Genomic DNA, 18,127 nt, shown 5'->3' on the forward strand with positions numbered 1-18,127 from the left:
GTCTCTTCTACAGCCCAGCAGCCCTACCACAGCAGGCCTTGAGACAGGCACTGTAGCTCCAGAACAGGGCAAGGACTTCAAAATAGCCTTTACGAACAGGAAACTCAGAGGCAAGCCTCAACAACAGAAAGCAAGAGATGGGAGAGAGAGCCTCAGGCATTGAAGACATGGTAGAAGAAATAGACATCTTGGTCAAAGAAAATGTTAAATCTAAAAAAATATAATAATAAAATTCAGGCACAAAACATCCAGGAAATCTAGGACACTGAAAAGACCAAACCTATGACTAACAGGAAGAGAGGAAGGTGAAGAAACCCAGGTCAAAGACACAGGAAACATTTTCCACAAAAGCATAGAAAACAATGTCCCTCAGCTAAAGAAGGAGGGGCATCAAGGTACAAGAAGCAGAAGGAACACCAAATAGACTGGACCACAAAAAGAACTCTCCTACGGCACAGAATGATCAAAACACCAAGTGTTCAGAATAAAGAGCAAGCATTCAAACCAGCAAGGGAAAAAAAAAAAAACAAATAACATATAAGGGCAGATCTATTAGAATAACACCTGACTTTTCAATTGAGACTCTAAGAGCCAGAAGGGCCTGGACAGATGTTCTATAGACTCTAAAGAGAACACAGGTGCCAGCCCAGATTACTATACTCAGCAAAGTCTACAATCACTGTAAAGAAAGATGTTCCATGATATAAAAAACCGAACTCAGGCAGTTCTATTTATAAATCTAGCCCTACAGAAGGTGCAAGAAGGAAGACTTCAACCTGTAAACACCCTAGAAAATGCAAAGAATAATGTCAGACTAGCAAATCAAAAGAGCGGGAGACCCATAGTACAGCAAAATAGCAGGAATCAGCAAAGGTTGCCCACTGGTTTACTCTCAACGCCAATGGTCTCCGTTCCTCAAGAAAAAAACACAGACAGAGTGGATGTGAAAACAGGACTCAGCATCCTTAAGAAAATACACCTTATCGTCAAGGATAGACATGACCTCAGGGTAAAAGCATGGAAAGACATATTCCAAGGAAACGGACCTAAGAAACAAGCCAGCATAGCCACTTCAATATCTGACAACATAGACTTCAAACCAAAGCTAATATAAAGGGATAGAGAAGAACACCCTAGACTCATCAGAGGAAAAACCCACCAGAGGGATATTACAATTTTTATCATCTACACACCAAACACAAGGGCCCCCAAGTTCATAAAAGAAACCCTACTACAGCTAAGGTCACATATTGACCCTCATACATTGATAGGGGGTGACTTCAGTGCCCCACACTTACCAATAGACAGGTCATCCAGACACAACCTAAACAGAGAAATGCTGTAGCCAACTGATGCCATAAACCAAGTGGACCTAATAGATATTCACAGACCATTTCACCTAGCCACCCAGGAATATGCTTTCTTTTCTGCACCTCATGGTACCTTCTCCAAAATTGACCACATAATTGGTCACAAAACAGGCCTCAACAGATGCAAGAATATTGAAACTACGCCCTGCATCTTATCGGACTACCATGGATTTATAGTTGGACTTTAATAAAGACAGAAACAATAGAAAGCTTATGAACTGTTAGAAACTGAACAACTCCTGACAGAGTAAAATACAGGTCAAGACGAAAGTTAAAACTTCCTAGAAGCAGATGAAAATAAAAACACAACCTACTAAACTTACAGGACAGGGCAGCGGCAGTTTTAAATGACAAGTTCATCGCACTGAGTGCGTTCTGAGATGCTCGGTTTCCGATTTTTTTTTTCCACATGTATATGACCCATATAGGGTTATGACCCACGGTCTCAAAGCTGGGTCTGACAAAGCCACACATCAAGATCTGTCCCAGACCGTCTGAAAAGATTGTGTGATGTCTGTTCAAGTCGATACATCTTAGCCACACAGGACTCAAGAAAGGACCTGCCTCCCCGGCTCCTCTGGTGTGCCAGCTATGTGGCCCTCCCAGTTACCCTGTGGAGGATGAACATCTGGAGGGTTAGACCTGCAATCCCAGCTACTCCGGGGGGGCGGGGGCAAGGCTTGTGGATTCCAAGGCATGCTTGGGCTGGAGAGTGAAATCCAAGGCCGTCCTAGGTATCTTAGTGAGACTTCATCTCACAGGAAGGTCAAAGCCGGCTGGTGGTACACAACAGCTGGTTAAGTGCTTGAAGCGCTCGCCTAGGATGTGGGAGGCTCTAGGTTAAATGCTACTATCAGGAATAAACAGACAAGAAACAAAAAAGCTAGCCTCCTTCTCCTCTGTCCCATGCACAACCCTGCCATTCTTCTGAAAAAAAAAAAAAGCCACATCATAATTTTGTCTGCACTGCTTTAAATATTTACAGTGACCACATGAGCTTGATTGGCAGCTGGAACATCTGTTGTAGTACCGGTCCCTCTTCTTTCTTAACTAATTGTCTTTTTGTTTAGGCTAGCCACAGAAGCCTTCTATGTCCCTCTTTCTTAACAGTCAGTCTGCAGTCACCAATACCGTGACACAGGTAGCTTCTCCATCCTTTACAGTCAGCAGGAACACGCATCACGGACATCCACATGGTCTCTGGTGACAACACGTGTCCCAGACCTCCACATGGTCTCCAATGGCAGTACAGACCCCAGATACCAACATACCCTCTGACACTGCATGGCCCCAGGCACCATTATAGCCCTGGGCATAAGCACAGGCCTTTCACATCAATGAACTAGACATTAGCACAGCCTAAGGGGCCAAGCAGGCTACTCAAATCAATATAGCCTCCCGGAGGCAGCATAGCCAAGGGACGTCAACATGGGCCATGCACGTCAGCATGGATTTGTTCACTGTAGCATTAGAGACATCGCAGATAGCTTTGTATGCAGATATTCATTGCAGTGAATTGTTGGTCTGGTTGGTTTCTGAAGCACCATAAATACGAAATCACTGCTGAGATTCCTCTCAGATATCCTGCTGTTGGGCAGAATCAGGATGATGTAGCAGTTAGGCAGAGGGTTCGAGTGCTGGTTCTGTGCAATCTCCTGACTGCTGCACACCTCCCTGCCCTTGATGTTTGCCACCCCGAGGCTCACCAGACTCCGCTCTCGTGCTTGGAGGCTGTGGGCAGCTGCCCTGCATTCTCCCAGGGCAAGCAGCTCAGGCCTCTGCAACAGCGAGGTGCTTGCTGAAGGGCATAGGACCAGCTCGTTTCAGTTACCACGTGTTTCCAAGGGAGCTCAAGGCCTCTGCAAATCACCCTGTCCTCTGTGCCCGAAGATCCGCTCACCAGGCATGACTGTTGAGCTTGTAGGCTGTGGGCTGAACGGCTGTCTGCTTCCTCTATCTCCCAGTAGGGTAACACAGCACAGGCAGAGGCCATGGTGGGAGCTGGATGTGTATCTGTCAAGCTGCACCTCTCCCTGTCTCCAGTGCTGGCAGTCCCGGGACTCCTCAGCAACGACTTTTGTGCTTGCAGGCTGAGACGTGGTAGCAGAGGGTATAGATTTATCATTTCCCACATGGGGCTCCATTCCACCATCTTTCCATCCGATTTGGTGAGTCCACATTCTAAAAGCATCTTCCCATAAGACTGCCACCCTGCCCCCCCTCACCCCCCATCTATTGTGGAGGGACCTGCAGACACCTTTTCTGCCACCGCATCGCCCTTCGAGGGTCTCTCAGACTCCTCGGAGCTCTGCGGTAGGTGCTGGCAGCTGCTGCCATCTTTTATTTTCCACATTTAGTTTATTTTTGACTCTGAAGGTAACTGTGTGCTTGTGTGTGGGTATATGCACGCAAATGCCCATGCAGAGGCCAGAAATGCCTGTGGGATCTCTCAGAGCTGAACTTATAGACAGTTGCGAGCAACCTGATGCAGGTGCTGGAAACTGAACCCAGGTCCTGTCCTCTGAAAAAAGCTCATGCTCTCCATCTCAGAGCCACATCTGTGCTCTGTGATTAATTATTCACACGCCGATTCCAGCCTTGCTTTCTAAGGGGCTGTCAGCCTAGCTTCCTCTATAATGATAGGCATACCCCTGAGCCCTTGGGACAAGGATGTAGAAGATGTTAGAAGTCTTGAGATCCGTGCTTGAGGATGGGGTGTGAAGGGAAGGTTAGACTACAAAGAAGCATGGGACACTTTGGGGAAGAATAGGTATATTTATTTGATTATAAATATGGGTTTTATGCATACAGCAAAATTCATCAAATTGTGACAATATATCATGGCATGTCAAGTACATTCCAATGAAGCTTCAAAAATTTAAAGAAAGGTGATATATATATATATGTATATATATATACATATATATATCCATTAAAGGAATAAATCCATTAAATCTCCATATAATTAAGTTGATCCACCTATGTTCATAGCAAGTCCATGGGAAAACAGTAATTCTGTAGAAATGTCCTCAGTAGCCCTGATAGAAATGCAAACTGTCGCAGTCTCTCTCAGGAGAAATCAGTAACACAAATGGCAAATATCTTTTGTCTCTGGCTACTTTTCAAGAATCTGAGCTGAGAGCCAAAGCTGTAGCTCAGCAACAGATACTTGTCAACCTGCCCAGCATGAGTGAGGCCCTGGGTCCAATTCCCAGAATGAGAGGGAGAGAGAGAGAGAGAGAGAGAGAGAGAGAGAGAGAGAGAGAGAGAGAGAGAAACACATGCCAAATGCACACAGTCAGAAACACAAATGACGCCTATACAAAAGTGTTCATTCATGTGTCGCTTGTAAGCACAAAGGGATAATGTCCACCGATGGCAGGACAGCTGCTAAGTGAAGCTCTACGCAGTTGAAGAGAGACGAGAGCACCACGGAGAGGCTCTGAGAGATGATGACTCAGCAGCTAAGAGCAAACACCAAACACCGCTCTTACAGGTGACCGGAGTTCAATTCCGAGCATCCACCTCTGTCTCAGGGGATCCGACACGCTCTTCTAGTCTCTACGGGCACTGTGCTCACATGGGCACATCCTCGCTCACAGGCACACATAATCACAAGTAAAACAAGCCTTTGAAAAGCACTGCTGTGGACTTGCCCACCAGGTGTGCTATCGAGTGGAAATACCTGGTGAAATGACAGGTACATCACATTCCTGCCAATGCTGCATATCTGGATTAAGGCAGTGGCTGCGTGTAAATCTTCACTGAGCTGTGCATTTGAGATAAATGTGCTTCATGCATAAGATGCATCTCTGCGAGGTTTTTCCTACTTAGAAAGAGGTAAAAGAGTGAGAGGAACCAGGGAAACACAGACAGTAGGCATGTGGGCTGTGGAAAGGAAGGGATTTATGAAGTGGCAGGAAAGAGTTCTTTCTTTCCCTCCCTCCTTCCCTGCCTTCTCCCCCCACCCCTTGGGAAGACGAAAGAATGTCTAAAAGCCAATGACTGATGAGAAGATCAGTCAAACTAAGATTTAGCTACATACACGTGATGATAGACACCTGCAATCCCAGTCCTTGGGAGATGAAGGCAGAATAACCATTGTGTTTGAAGCAAACCTGGGCTACATAGCCAGTTCCAGGCCAGCCTGGGCTACATAGTGAAATTCTAACTCCAAAACAAAACAACAAAGAGAGGAAGAGAGTTCTCAGAAGAGAATGCAGAGATAGAATCAGGAGGAAGCGCCCTAGGAGACTGGGAGGGTGGGAGAGTCCAAGTACGAGCAGGGCTTAGGTACGGAGAGACATCCCCAATGTCCCAAGCACAGAAGGGGAGGAAGGGGACAGCACAGAAGGCTCATGGGATTGAGAACAGCACATATAGTTGTCTTCCATAAATGTGCTACATGGCTTGAGGTAGGAACAGAGTGGAAGTAGATTTTAGAAAGGGGAAATATGTGAAATAGTCATTCAGGAAGTAGGATAGGAAGGGAATGTAGAGGCTAGTTAGATAACTGAGTCCTTATCCAGATGGTCACATGACTTTCTCCAGCAGGCTTCCATGGAAACAGAAAGATGGCTCTGTGCATCTCTGTGCGTGCTTTGCCAAATGGGCTGGAGGAAAAGGTGGGACAGAAAGACAATTGAGGTCACAGGACCCGGGTGTTCCTGAAGCGATGGGCCTGCAGCCTAAGGTGATCTACGGGGAGGCAGGGAAAGCAGAGGGCTGGCCGATTTGAGGTATATGGGAGGCATGCAGGGTTGAGGTCCTGAGCTGGCCAAGAGGCAGGAGGATGTAGCCAGCAAGGGGATGTTTGAACTGCTGATGTGGGTTATCTTCATGATCTCCCGCTAGACAGCTGGGGTGAAATGAGAGTTTCTGCTACTCTGTGATAAAACACTGGGAGAGAGTCAGTGTTTCCCCAAGGGGTTTTGAAGAACATTACCAGGTCTCGGGTTCATGTGCTAATAATGGCATATGTGTAAATATATGTGCATACATGTACATTTATGTATGTTCATGTGTATATTTATATGAGTACAAGTATATGTTTATGTATCTACATGTATATGCATATGTAAATACAGGTGTATATATGTGTGTATACATGGGTACATTTATGTGTGTACATGTGCATAATTATGTGTATATGTACATGTATGTGTTTATGTGTATGTATTTTTGTGTTTACATGCATGCACATGTATATATTTATGTGTATACACATGTGTATTTATGTGTGTATATGTGTATAATGTACATATTTATATGCACATGTACATTGTATGTTTATGTGTATGCATGTATATGTTTACATACATGCATATGTATATATTTCTATGTGTATATATGTATATGTTTATGTTTGTACATGTGTATATTTATGTGAACATGTGCATATTTGTGGGTATGTACGTGTATATGTTTACATGCATGAACATGTATATATTTATGTGTATGTACATGTCTATATTTAGATGCATGTATGTGCACATTTGTGTGCATATAAATATGTATGTTTATGTATCTGTACATGTGTGCAATGTGTATGTTTATGTGTATATGCACATGGGAATATGTCATGTGCACATGTATGTTTGTAGGAGGCATGGAGGTCCTTGTGTTCATAAAGAAGTGCTAAGGTAGTGTGGAATATTAAACACACAGGTTTGCTCCTTCAAAGGGCGGGATGTATAACCTGATACCCATACAGTGGCTGGGGGTGGATGGGATTAATAGTCTGATGATCTTTGCACTGTCTGAGTATAGTGAGACCTTACAGGATGGATCCTCCCCAGACCCTTTTCTCCGTCAATCTATAGAACACACGTTATGGAACATGTACCATGTCCTTTACAAAGTTTCGAGGTCATCATGTCTGATCTTTATTTAGTTGTTCCTCGAGGAGATTCATGTAAGCTTTGTCGTGCACACGGGATTGAGTTAATTATCACCAGGAACGTTTTCATGAGATTTCAAAATCTCCATTATTGTCTCCACTTAAAACTTCTAAAACAATGTACCCTCAATTACTTACAGAACTGTGGGGGCCATGTCTATTGGGGTATGCTCTTATCTGCCTATCACTGTTAAAGACTTGGCTCCACCCTTTAAGTTGCTCCCTGGAGACCCTGGGCTAAATTCTATAAGAATCATAACACCCAAAGCAGAGAGAGTTATGAGTTTATTAAATAAAGCAGTAGCTCCTAGAATGGATCCCTCACTTCCTTATCAATTATTTAGCCTTCTTTCCTACTCACCACCCACTGGAATCACACATCAACAAGGTAATGGTACTAGACAAATTTATGCATGTCGTAATTCTCTGCAACAATCTGTAACTCCTATTTGCAAGAAATTATACACTTGCCTTGCTAATGACTTGAAGGACACATCTTACCTTACTGGTGAGAAGCCTGTGGAAACCACTGTGCCTCTGAAATAAATGCAGGGTGGTCATTTGGTCCACACTGATGATAATTGGCAGGTTGCGTTTGCATGCTACTCAAGATCTGTCGTTCATGGTTATCCTAAAGATCCCCCTTCAAAGCTTTTTAAAGCTACCCCTGGATATTACCCAAAGTTACATCTAAAAACCCTGCAGAGATTGCTCTGGACGCTTTTATAGATGGCTCTTCAAAAGGACAATGCAATTCCATCTCGCCCACAAAAACGATTGAATTTACTCCCTCTGCCCAGTTGTCCAACTCAACAGTCTGAACTCAAGGTTACCAATCAGCTTTTATTGGGTGTTTATCAACCACTGAATATTTGAACTGACTGCATACGGTGCTGAAACTGCAAGACTTAACCTCAAGCCCACCGCTCATGTTACTTCACAGTCACTTCTCTCTCTTCAGGAATCTGTATGACAATAAGCTCAGCCTTGTCTCATAATTCATACTCCTGCTGATTCTGATTTGCCAGGTCCCTTACCATCCGCTAAGCTTAAGAGGCAAAAAAAGAAAAAAAAAAAAAAAAAGTCAACTTTTTGTTCTTCTTTTACACCACTGCCCTCTAGTGGCTGAACCCGTCCTTGCAGGTTAAAATCTAATGCCAGATTAGATGGGGCAGATGCTACTCGGACCTCAGAATTTGGATGTTTACAGTATGTTCGTGTCATGGTTGATACTTTTCCTAATGTGACTGTTGCTTCTGCTCACCGGTGTGAAGCAACCTTGGGTTCCATTAATAATTTATTATACACCTTTTCCTTTCTAGGATTCCCGTTATAACTAAAAAACAATAATGATCCTGCTTGCAATAGCAAACGCTTCAAGGAATTTTTGCAAATTATGGAATATTGATCCTATTACTGGAATCCCTTACAATTCACAGAATCAAACTATTGTGTAATGACACCATTAAATACTTAAATGTTAACAGTATATATATATATATATATATATATATATTAGTATATATATAAATAACTTAATAATATATGGTATTATTTAAATACTGTATGTAATATACACAATATATAATAAATATGTAAGTAATAATAAATATTATTATTTATAAGTGTATGTAATATAGACAAGATTTGTTATTATTTATATAATGTATATGATATGTACAGTATTTACTATATAGTAATATATACATATGAAGTATATACATCCACCTAAATATCCACACACTATGCCATATTCAACGATGCTAATTTTACATTTTTCACTCTAAAGGATAGTAATTCCTCTGATGCTCCAAACCAGGTTACCCTAAAGAAGACACTGCCTAGTATACACGTTAAATGGGAAGGGTCAGATGTTCTCCTAACATCAGGAAGAAGACATGCCTGTGTCTCTCCAGAAAATGAACAAAGTCCCACATGGCTCCCAATCTGTTGAGTCCAACCGGGACAGCGTCCCACAGACCACCTGACAAACGAAGTATCTGAAGGGAGCAGACAAACCCATCAAAAGGAGATGCCCCAGGAGAAAGAATAAGCCGGTGCTTTGGGAAGACAACAAGAACACACTGACCCAAATTGATGCTGTTACGTTTGCTGAGGGCATTGCATGCCGACTCTTAGCCTGCCCATGCAGAATCCAAACGCCTATCGTCAGAGGGGATGGAAGGCTCACCTTTGATAGGAGACTGCATGATGTTGTTTTGCCATGCCAAAGATTCTTTTTATTACCAGTCCCAGGAATTACAAGGCCCTGGACTACAGTGAGGTCTCAAAGATGCCCTCCAGGATTAGTAAAACTACTAATTTGATGGCAAAAATATTAGTGGAAATCAACCAAGAGACAGGCAGATTGGGAAGCACAGCTTTACAAAAGCTACTCTAGAGTGTTACTCAAGCACAATCTTGGTTGTCAATGTCATATGTCTCTTACAATCGATGGTCAAATTAAATGATAATGCATGAAGAGATAAACAAAATCTCGAAGGTGACCTTTGAATGTCCACCATGGTTAACATGGTTTCCCCCTTTCCTTGGCCTTTTGTTAGTGAGCTGGCTGGTTTTGTGTGCCAACTTAAGACAACCTGGAGTTATCACAGAGAAAGGAGCCTCCCTTGAGGAAATGCCTCCATGAGATCCAGCTGTAAGCATTTTCTCAATGAGTGATCAAGGGTGTGAGGGCCTGTGATGGGTGGTGCCATCCCTGGGGTGGTGGTCCTGGGTTCTATAAGAAAGCAAGCTGAGCAAGCCAGGGGAAGCAAGCCAGTAAGGAACATCCCTCCATGGCCTCTGTCTGCATCAGCTCCTGCTTCCTGACCTGCTTGAGTCCCAGTCCTGACTTCCTTTGGTGATGAACAGCAATGTGGAAGTGTAAGCTGAATAAACCCTTTCCTCCATAACTTGCTTCTTGGTCATGATGTTTGTGCAGGAATAGAAACCCTGACTAAGACAGTTAGCTATTCTTATAACTGTTATGCCTGCCTATATTATTTAGGCTAGACATACAGACAGTGCATTCATCGTTGGCCTCTGTTACGGCCACACTTTTTTTCTTTAAATAGTAACTGCAGAGGAGATGTAGGAGGCATGGGGATCCATGTGTTCTCAAGTACCAGGAGAACTTGGGATGTTAAATACACAAGGTTGTGCCTTCAAAGAAAGGATACACAGCCTGTTATCCAGCTAGAAGGCTGGGGGTGTGTGGGATCAATAACCTAGAGACCTCTGAACTATCAATGTGGCTAAGACCACACTGGGTCCTCCCCCCACCCTTATCAGAAGCTTGGCCTTCTCAATCTGTAGAGCCCATTTTTGTAGAATGTATCAAATGCACTTTACAAAGAGTTTTGATGTAGTGATGTCTGACCTTGACTTAGATTACTTCATAGTTTATTGTGGATACAGAATTGAGTTCCTTAGCACCAAGAAAATTTTCTCCAAAGTGCACTGTGATTAAATATGCCTAAAATAAACTGTTCAGGGTCAGACTCCTGAAGTTTGAACCAACACCACCCACTTAGTCAAACTGAACCAAATTACCTTCTTGTCTCCTGCAGATAGTCACTCTGCTGGCCACAGTGGTCATGGGGACACCTCCCCCACCCCACAATCACCTCCCCTGCACACATATATTGATATGTGTGCACGTTTATGTATGTGTACACAAACATCTTTATATGAATATGCATGTGTACATTTATGTGAGTGTACAAGTGTATATGCATTTTTATATATGTATATATATGCATATTTATGTGTACAATTATATATTGTGTGTGTATTTAGGTGTACATATGTGTATATTTATGTGTGTGTCTCTCTGATAGGTCCTTATGTAGCACAGGCTAGCCTTTGAGCTCCCTGTATAGCACAGAACAAGACAGAACAATACACCTCAGACCCTCTTTCTTCTGTCTCCTAAGTCCTAGGATAATGGGCATGCGCTGCCAACCCAGTTTCTAAAATACTGGAGACTGAACCCAGGTGAGCATCCTACCCACTGGGCCCCAGCCCCAGACCAGACGGAAACTTTAAAAGTCCATTTTCTGCATAACATGATAACTAATAACTACAGACTACATCATCAACATTTCTACCAACCCTCAGGACAGTTCTCTCTTCTACCATTCCTGGATGTGTTTGAGTTCACCTAGCCCCACGGCAGCACCTTCGTGTGGGGAAATTGTGGGAGGTTTTGTTCTGGCCTCTCATAACTGAGCTCACTTTCCACTTAACATGGCACATGGATGCTGTCCGGTCACTGGCTTGCCCACTCACCTCCGGCTGTTCATTTCATATTTTCTCCATTCTGAACCCCGATGGGCACAGAAAGTCTCTGTGAGCGCAAGCATTTCCATGCCCAGTTGGGACTTCGCGGAGCTGACGAACTTGGCTGTGACCTCTGACCTCTATTGTTGAGCGGTGTGAAGGCTCCCCTCTGGAGCCGAGGTGACACTTTGATGTGGGCCTGTCTTCTCCTGCCAGCTGGGAGCAGCTGGGTAATGGAATACTTCGTGTCCGATGTGGAGAGTCAGATCTGGGTCTGAAATGCATTTTCTACGTACAAACAAGATGAGACTCACTGATGTGGCCGAAGCTGCTTACTGCTCACCTTTCCTCAAAGATCCCATCTGCTCAGAGCAAGAATAGGCTCTGACATGCAGGTGCCCCCAGGGACACAGCCATGCCGGTCGGTGGCTGGCGTTAATGAGCAGCCATAAGGGACTGCTCCCAGTGAGTGCTCCTCTGAAGTCACTGCCACTAGCAACAGCACAGAGGACAGAGGGACCTTTTCTCCAGGCTGGGGCAGCTCAGAATCCTCGGAGCCTGGCTTAGGACTCAGGACACTGCAGTAGAAGTCGCAAGCCCTGTCTGCACACCACCACAGGATGATGTCCCGGACTCTGAGGCTGTTCCTGCTGGCTTTGGCCTGTACTGTGGACCTGAGCCAGGCCAGTGGCTTTACAGGTGAGGGATCTAGGGGTGAATCCAGAGAAGGGACTTCTAAGAGTGGGTCTCGAAAGGGCAGTGACTGCTGGGACCCTGGCTGGCCAGCAAGCATCTTCTCTGAGAGAGGTATCTTGTTCTGGCCGGCCTGCCTGCCACACTGTCTGTACCATTAGCAACAGGCTGCGGCCGAGCACTGGGTATGCTTTCAGAATGAGGGCTTCCCCAATGGGAGTGTGCCTCCAATGTGTAGGGTCCGTGGGGTTGGGAAGCAGATTTTGAGGCTGGGTTAGGCCTGAAGTGCTACATTTCCGAGGGAGGGATGTGAGTGTAAAATTCGGTACCCAGCACGAAGGTCTTGTTTACAGATCAGGGAAGGGCAGCAGGGTGGCTTACAGATCAGCGTGGCTCAGACTCACCCTCGGCCACATGTTCTCAAGTACAGAATTGCAGAGTAGGGGGTGCAGCGAGGGAGTAGGCCAAGCATGGGGAAACTCATTGCTCAGAAGGTCTTTAAAAAGACACTGTGGAGTTGGGGCGCAGTTCAGGGTATCCAGCACGCATGAGCCTGGGTTCTATCCCCAGAACTACCAACCCAACCCAACATACCTGACCAGACCCTGTATTCCCCAAACCCCAGACTCCAAGGAATTATGATCACAAACCTTCTGGTCCCTTTCCTCTTACAATCTTTCTGACTTGGCTGGGAACTCAGAGATCTGTTTTGTTTCTGAAGTCTCCTCCATTTTTGAGCCTGGTCTGCATTGTTTTCTGTCCAGAGGAGGATTTTACTGTACTTGGGAATTTGTTTTGTGCTGTGTGTGTGTGTGTGTGTGTGTGTACCATATAGCTTAGTCATAGACAGAGTGAAACATCAGGAACTTCACGGGGGATCTCCTACAGGAGGCTGTGACCCCCTCATTGTTCATGTGAGACCACAGGACACAGTGCAGCCTTCCTTGGGGTCGCCTGCCTACTCATGGTTCAGAACTGTGGAACCTGTACTGGCTTATCATTGTGTACAAGGTGTTAACTTTACAACCTAACCCCATAACTGCAGGACATAGAAATTGTTTTAGGAATGACAGGGTTGGGAGACAGACGTATGACATATTCCTGGGGGCTGCTCCATCCCAGGCGTGACTGCACTGAGCATGCTTCTGAGGAGGGAGCCAAGCATCACTTGCCTTCAGCAGGGGGTCGGCCAGGGTGTACTCTCAGGAGCAAGGAGGACCTCATGACCTAAGTGGGCATTTGTAGAGCAATGTGAGGGTTGTGGGGGAGGAGAGTGAACTGGGAACCGCACTCACTCTAGTGTGGTGTTTGTGGTTCTTGCCTGTGGGTTGTGACCCCTTGGGGTGGGGGTGGGGTCAAATAATCCTTTGATGAGGTCACCTAAGACCATGGGAAACGCAGATATTTACATTACGATTAATAGCAGTAGCAAAATTATAGTTATGAGGTAGCAATGAAAATAATTTCATGGTTGGGGGTCACCACAACGCGAGGAACTGTGTTAAAGGGCCACAGCATTAGGAAGGGTGAGAACCACTGGCCTAGAGCCCAGTGCGATTTTTCACCTCCTGCTGTGATGGCTCTTGAAAGAGACTTTGCACAGCAGGTCCTGTAAGGGGGTTTCTACCCTAGCTCTACCTGTCCCCAGAGTTGAAGATGGCACAGTGACCTCAGTAGAAGATAAAAAGCAAAGAAAGATGAACGTTTCCCAGGCTTTTCTGGAGATGGAGGAGGCTGTGTGTGTGTGTGTGTGTGTGTGTGTGTGTGTGTGTGTTGTATGGTGTGTGTATGTGTGTGTATGTGTGGTGTGTGTGTGTGTGTGTGGTATGTGTGTGTGGTTTGTGGTGCATGGTGTGTGTGTGTGCGTGGTGTGGCGTGTGTGTGTGTGTGTGTGTGTGTGTGTGTGTGTGTGTGTGTGTTTGGGTGTGTGTGTGTAGGAGGAACTGTTGACCCTATAAGGATCCGGTGGAGGCAGCTGGCTCCCTAGAGCCTGTGTCCTTCATGAACATGGCTGACGTCTCTGCTGAGGCTAAGTTGAAGAATCTCCATCAACTCCAGTAGGCTCTTGCAGGCTACCCCAGCTTTGGCTGACTCCGCAAAGTCAAGATGCTACTCTCTGCCACCCCTCCCCTGGGTAGTCCCTGAGAGCTTGGTCTCTGGCCACATTCATGTCCTAAGAGCCTCCGTTTCTCTCCAGAATAGACTGTGACCACTTTCAGTGAGGAGGAGTTATAGGCTTTCCAAAGGCCAGGCTGACCCCATGGGGGACAGGGACTGGGCTAGAGCTGCTCCCTACCCTTGGTGGTGGCTGCAGAGCCCAGGACTCTGGGGCCAAGGTGGGACTCTGTGCTGTGTCTACCTGGGAGGAAGCTGCAGTGCTCCTCCCCCAACAGTGGCGGCTGAGATGTCATGCTGTCCCCACCTGTGGTCTGCCATAGGCCAGGGAAGGCTCTGCAGAGGTGACTTCATGGTCCAGTGGGTGATAATGGCCGCTGCTCCTGAGATGACTTCCGTCTCCAAGCTTCCCCAGACACTAGTCCTCAAGGTGGGGATGGGAGCTGCGGCCCTGGGCTCTGCAGGCCTCGACATTTGGGGAAACTGGGGCGAGGGGGCTCTGAAGTTGAGTATTCAAAGATGCTGGTGTATCGAGCCGTCTAGCAGCTGACGGGGAGCTGAGAGGGGGCATTCATGGGCCCTGCATGAGAGTTTCAGGACTGCTGAGGTAAAGAAGCTTAAGTGGCTTCTCCCACAGCTCTGAGGACCTGGCTCTACTGCTAAGTGTTGGCCTGGCTCTCTCTGGGACCATGGGGGCTGAGTCCATCCAAGCCTGTGTTCTTGATGTGTTTAGAAATCTTTGCCACCTTTTAGCCTGTAGAAGATCACCCTGATCTTTGCCTTCTCCCTCATATGGCTCTCTCTCTCTCTCTCTCTCTCTCTCTCTCATACACACACACACACACATTCTTTCTCTCTCTCCTTGTGTGAATATGTGTGTATGTGTGTGTGTATGCACGCACATGTGCGCTCACACACATGTGCCTAAGTGCCTGTTCCAGTTTCCTATTTTCAGAAAGATAGCAGTCCTACCAGGGTCTGCCCAACAGGGCTGCTGTCTGAGTGCCTGGGCTCTGAGGTTCTAGCATCTTTTAGGAGGACACACCTTGACCCCTAGCATTTCTATGCTATAAAGTGACAGAGGTTTCATGGGAGGCAGCCCATCATGAAGTGGTGAGGGGCTGGAAAATGTCACGGGCATGCAAGTCTGGGAAGCCATGCTGCTGCCGCTGAAAAGGACAGTTTCTCAGCCCTAGGCCAGCCTCAGAGGGAGGCCCAGGGCAGGCCTGAGGAGATGAGCTAAGATGGGCTGGCCTCCTTCATCAAGGACAGTTGTGTCCTCTTACAGTGATGATGATGGTGCATATATACATATGTCCATACATGCATATATACACTCACACATATATATGTACATGCATACATGCATGCATACATTCATATACATGCATGTGTGTACATGTGTTCATACATACTTGCATCCATACTTACATGTGTGCATGCATTCATACATGGATACACTCATACATACAAAAATACATACATAAGTGCACAAATGCACACATGCATATATACATACAAAAATACACACATACATGCATGTACACACATACACATATACATGCATGTATGTGTGTACATGTGTGCATGCATGCATGCATCCATACAGACATAGATTAAATGTTTGGTTATCCATCTTCCATTCCATTCCAAAAAAAAGCTGTTGTTACCATCCCTGGACCCACAGTCCACACTTGTTGGGTGATTCTTGCCTGTCTGTGGGCCACATGGCCAGACTCAGATTTATGGATACTGATATGTAAGAGAGTCTGCAGCAAGTGGGACCAAAGGCAGAGTGACAACTGGGACATGGTGTCCAGATCTTGGGCTCCAAGTCTATGTGCTTGGTTGGGCTGAACATTACAGTCAAATCCAGCCTGGATGGCTCCCGGCTTTGAACAGGATGAGAGTTCTTCGAGTACAGGCCGATGTCAATGGCTATGTGTTTATGCAAGCAGAGGGGTGGGTTTGGTTTTTGAAAAGGCAAAGGCCACACTAGGACTGTTGGGCTGGTTCTAGGGCCCGTTCGACAGTAGAGACCTCAGTTAGCTTACTGCTGCCAAGAGCCAGCACTCATACAGGGCACAGTGATCTAATCCAGTGCTTCGCCGCCTTGGTTTGCTAATACATCCTCTGGCGGTCTTCTTTGTAGAAAATGGCCTCTCCCTGCTGAGCTACCAGCTCTGCAGCTACCCGGTGACCCGAAGTGTCCAGAAGCTGCAGGCTGTGCAGACCTCTCACACAGCCTACGTGTACTGCGGAGGATGGATCCCCTGGAAAAAGTGCCCCAAGACTGTGTACCGGACCCAGTACCTGGCGATGGATGTCCCTGAGTCCAGGAATGTGACTGACTGCTGTGCGGGCTTTGAGCAACTTGGCCTCTACTGCGTTCTGTGTGAGTCACTGGGGGGGCGGGGGGGCACGGGTGAGCAAGCGATGGGGTAGGGCTGGGCTGAGCTGCTTTTCCCCTGGAGGGAGAAGCTGCTGGGGCTGTGTGTGCAAGCCTGCGATGTCTCCCTGGAATCCTAGATCTTTCTAGAACATTACACCTCCGTCTTTCTTGAACTTTAGTGTTTCTGGGGTGCTTTTCATGAACCCATCCCCAGATTTCTGATTTCATAGCTCAAGTGAAGTACAAGAATCACCAGCCCTTTGATTTTTAGTGTTTGTTTCTCTGAGACAGAGTCTCACTTTGTAGCCCTCCCTGTTCTGGAATTCACTCTGTAGACCAGGCTAGACTTGAACTCACAGAGATCTGCCTGCTTCTGCTTCCTGACTGCTGGGATTAAAGGAATATACCACTATGTCTGCCATCATCAGCCTGTTAACATGCAGGAGAGATACCATGGGCTGGAGAGCCTCAGTGGTACTCAGAGCTGACTGTATAGCAAGGGCCTCTGGGATATTCTGCACCATGCAGCAGCCTCAGAGCTGGTGGCAGCATTGATCAAGGTCCAACATGAGCATCTGTGGCTTTTTATAATGCTGAATGATTCTAACACAGTGGTGTTTGACACAGTGTCCCAACCTCTCCAACACTGGAGACGGCGCTCTCTTCCCAAGGCTGCTATAGAACTCTTGTCTCACCTTAAATCCTAATCTGGTCTCCACTAGAAAGAGACAGAGGTGCTGGGCCTTCTGCTCCTTGGCGCAGGTTTGTAGGATGTGCAGGTCGGTTACCTAGGTGGTCCATATGGTTGCCCATGTCATAGCCAGAGCTGAGTGTGGCTTGGAGCGCAGCACCCAGCTCCTAATTTGGAGCAGGGTGCACCAAGTATGTCTTCTAGCAAAGGTATGTGTGGGTGTGGGTGTGTGTGCTTGCTTGTTCTGAGTCAATATCATTTGAAACGGGCTTCTGTATAGTCCAAAGGTTCTGCCGGTCTCTCAAGGGAGAGTGGCCCTGTGGGGTTGAAGAGTGCACTACCTCTTAGATCTTAGCAGGCCCAGCCAAATAGGACAGTGGGCAGCTAGGGAGCAGCCCAAAGAAGGTGGGGGAGGGAAGGACGTTGGCATCGAGTATGGTCTTCTATGAGGTCTTCTTGGGTCATGGCGGATAGGAGGTTCCTGGGTCTGCCACCAGAACACAGTGTGGGACAGACCAGTGACCTGCAGGCGGTGCAACTGTGGTCAGACTGGCAGTAGACCCTGAGCTGTGTAGTCACACGGTAACTGGGACAGTCAGATGGGTCACCACAACGGCAGAAAGACAGGAATAGGAGCTTCACATTGTGCTGTATTCAGAGAGACGTGGTCTGGAAAGGAGGGT

At 46.4% G+C, this 18,127-nt stretch overlaps 1 protein-coding gene across 3 annotated transcripts in view; it reads left to right on the forward strand.

Moving 5' to 3' along the window:
- Window positions 1-12,108: 12,108 nt before the first annotated feature.
- Window positions 12,109-18,127, forward strand: part of Umodl1 (uromodulin like 1) — a 56,145-nt gene continuing 50,126 nt past the window's right edge. For 2 of the 3 annotated variants that reach the window (XM_021149284.1, XM_021149286.1), the window contains exons 1-2: window positions 12,109-12,252; window positions 16,514-16,756. In XM_021149284.1, the coding sequence (XP_021004943.1) occupies window positions 12,174-12,252; window positions 16,514-16,756 (322 nt within the window). In that variant the 5' untranslated portion in view covers window positions 12,109-12,173. The remainder of the gene's footprint in view (window positions 12,253-16,513; window positions 16,757-18,127) is intronic. The other variant, XM_021149285.2, reaches the window with a different exon arrangement.

The sequence above is a fragment of the Mus caroli genome, chromosome 17, assembly GCF_900094665.2.
Source record: "Mus caroli chromosome 17, CAROLI_EIJ_v1.1, whole genome shotgun sequence".
NCBI lineage: Eukaryota > Metazoa > Chordata > Mammalia > Rodentia > Muridae > Mus > Mus caroli.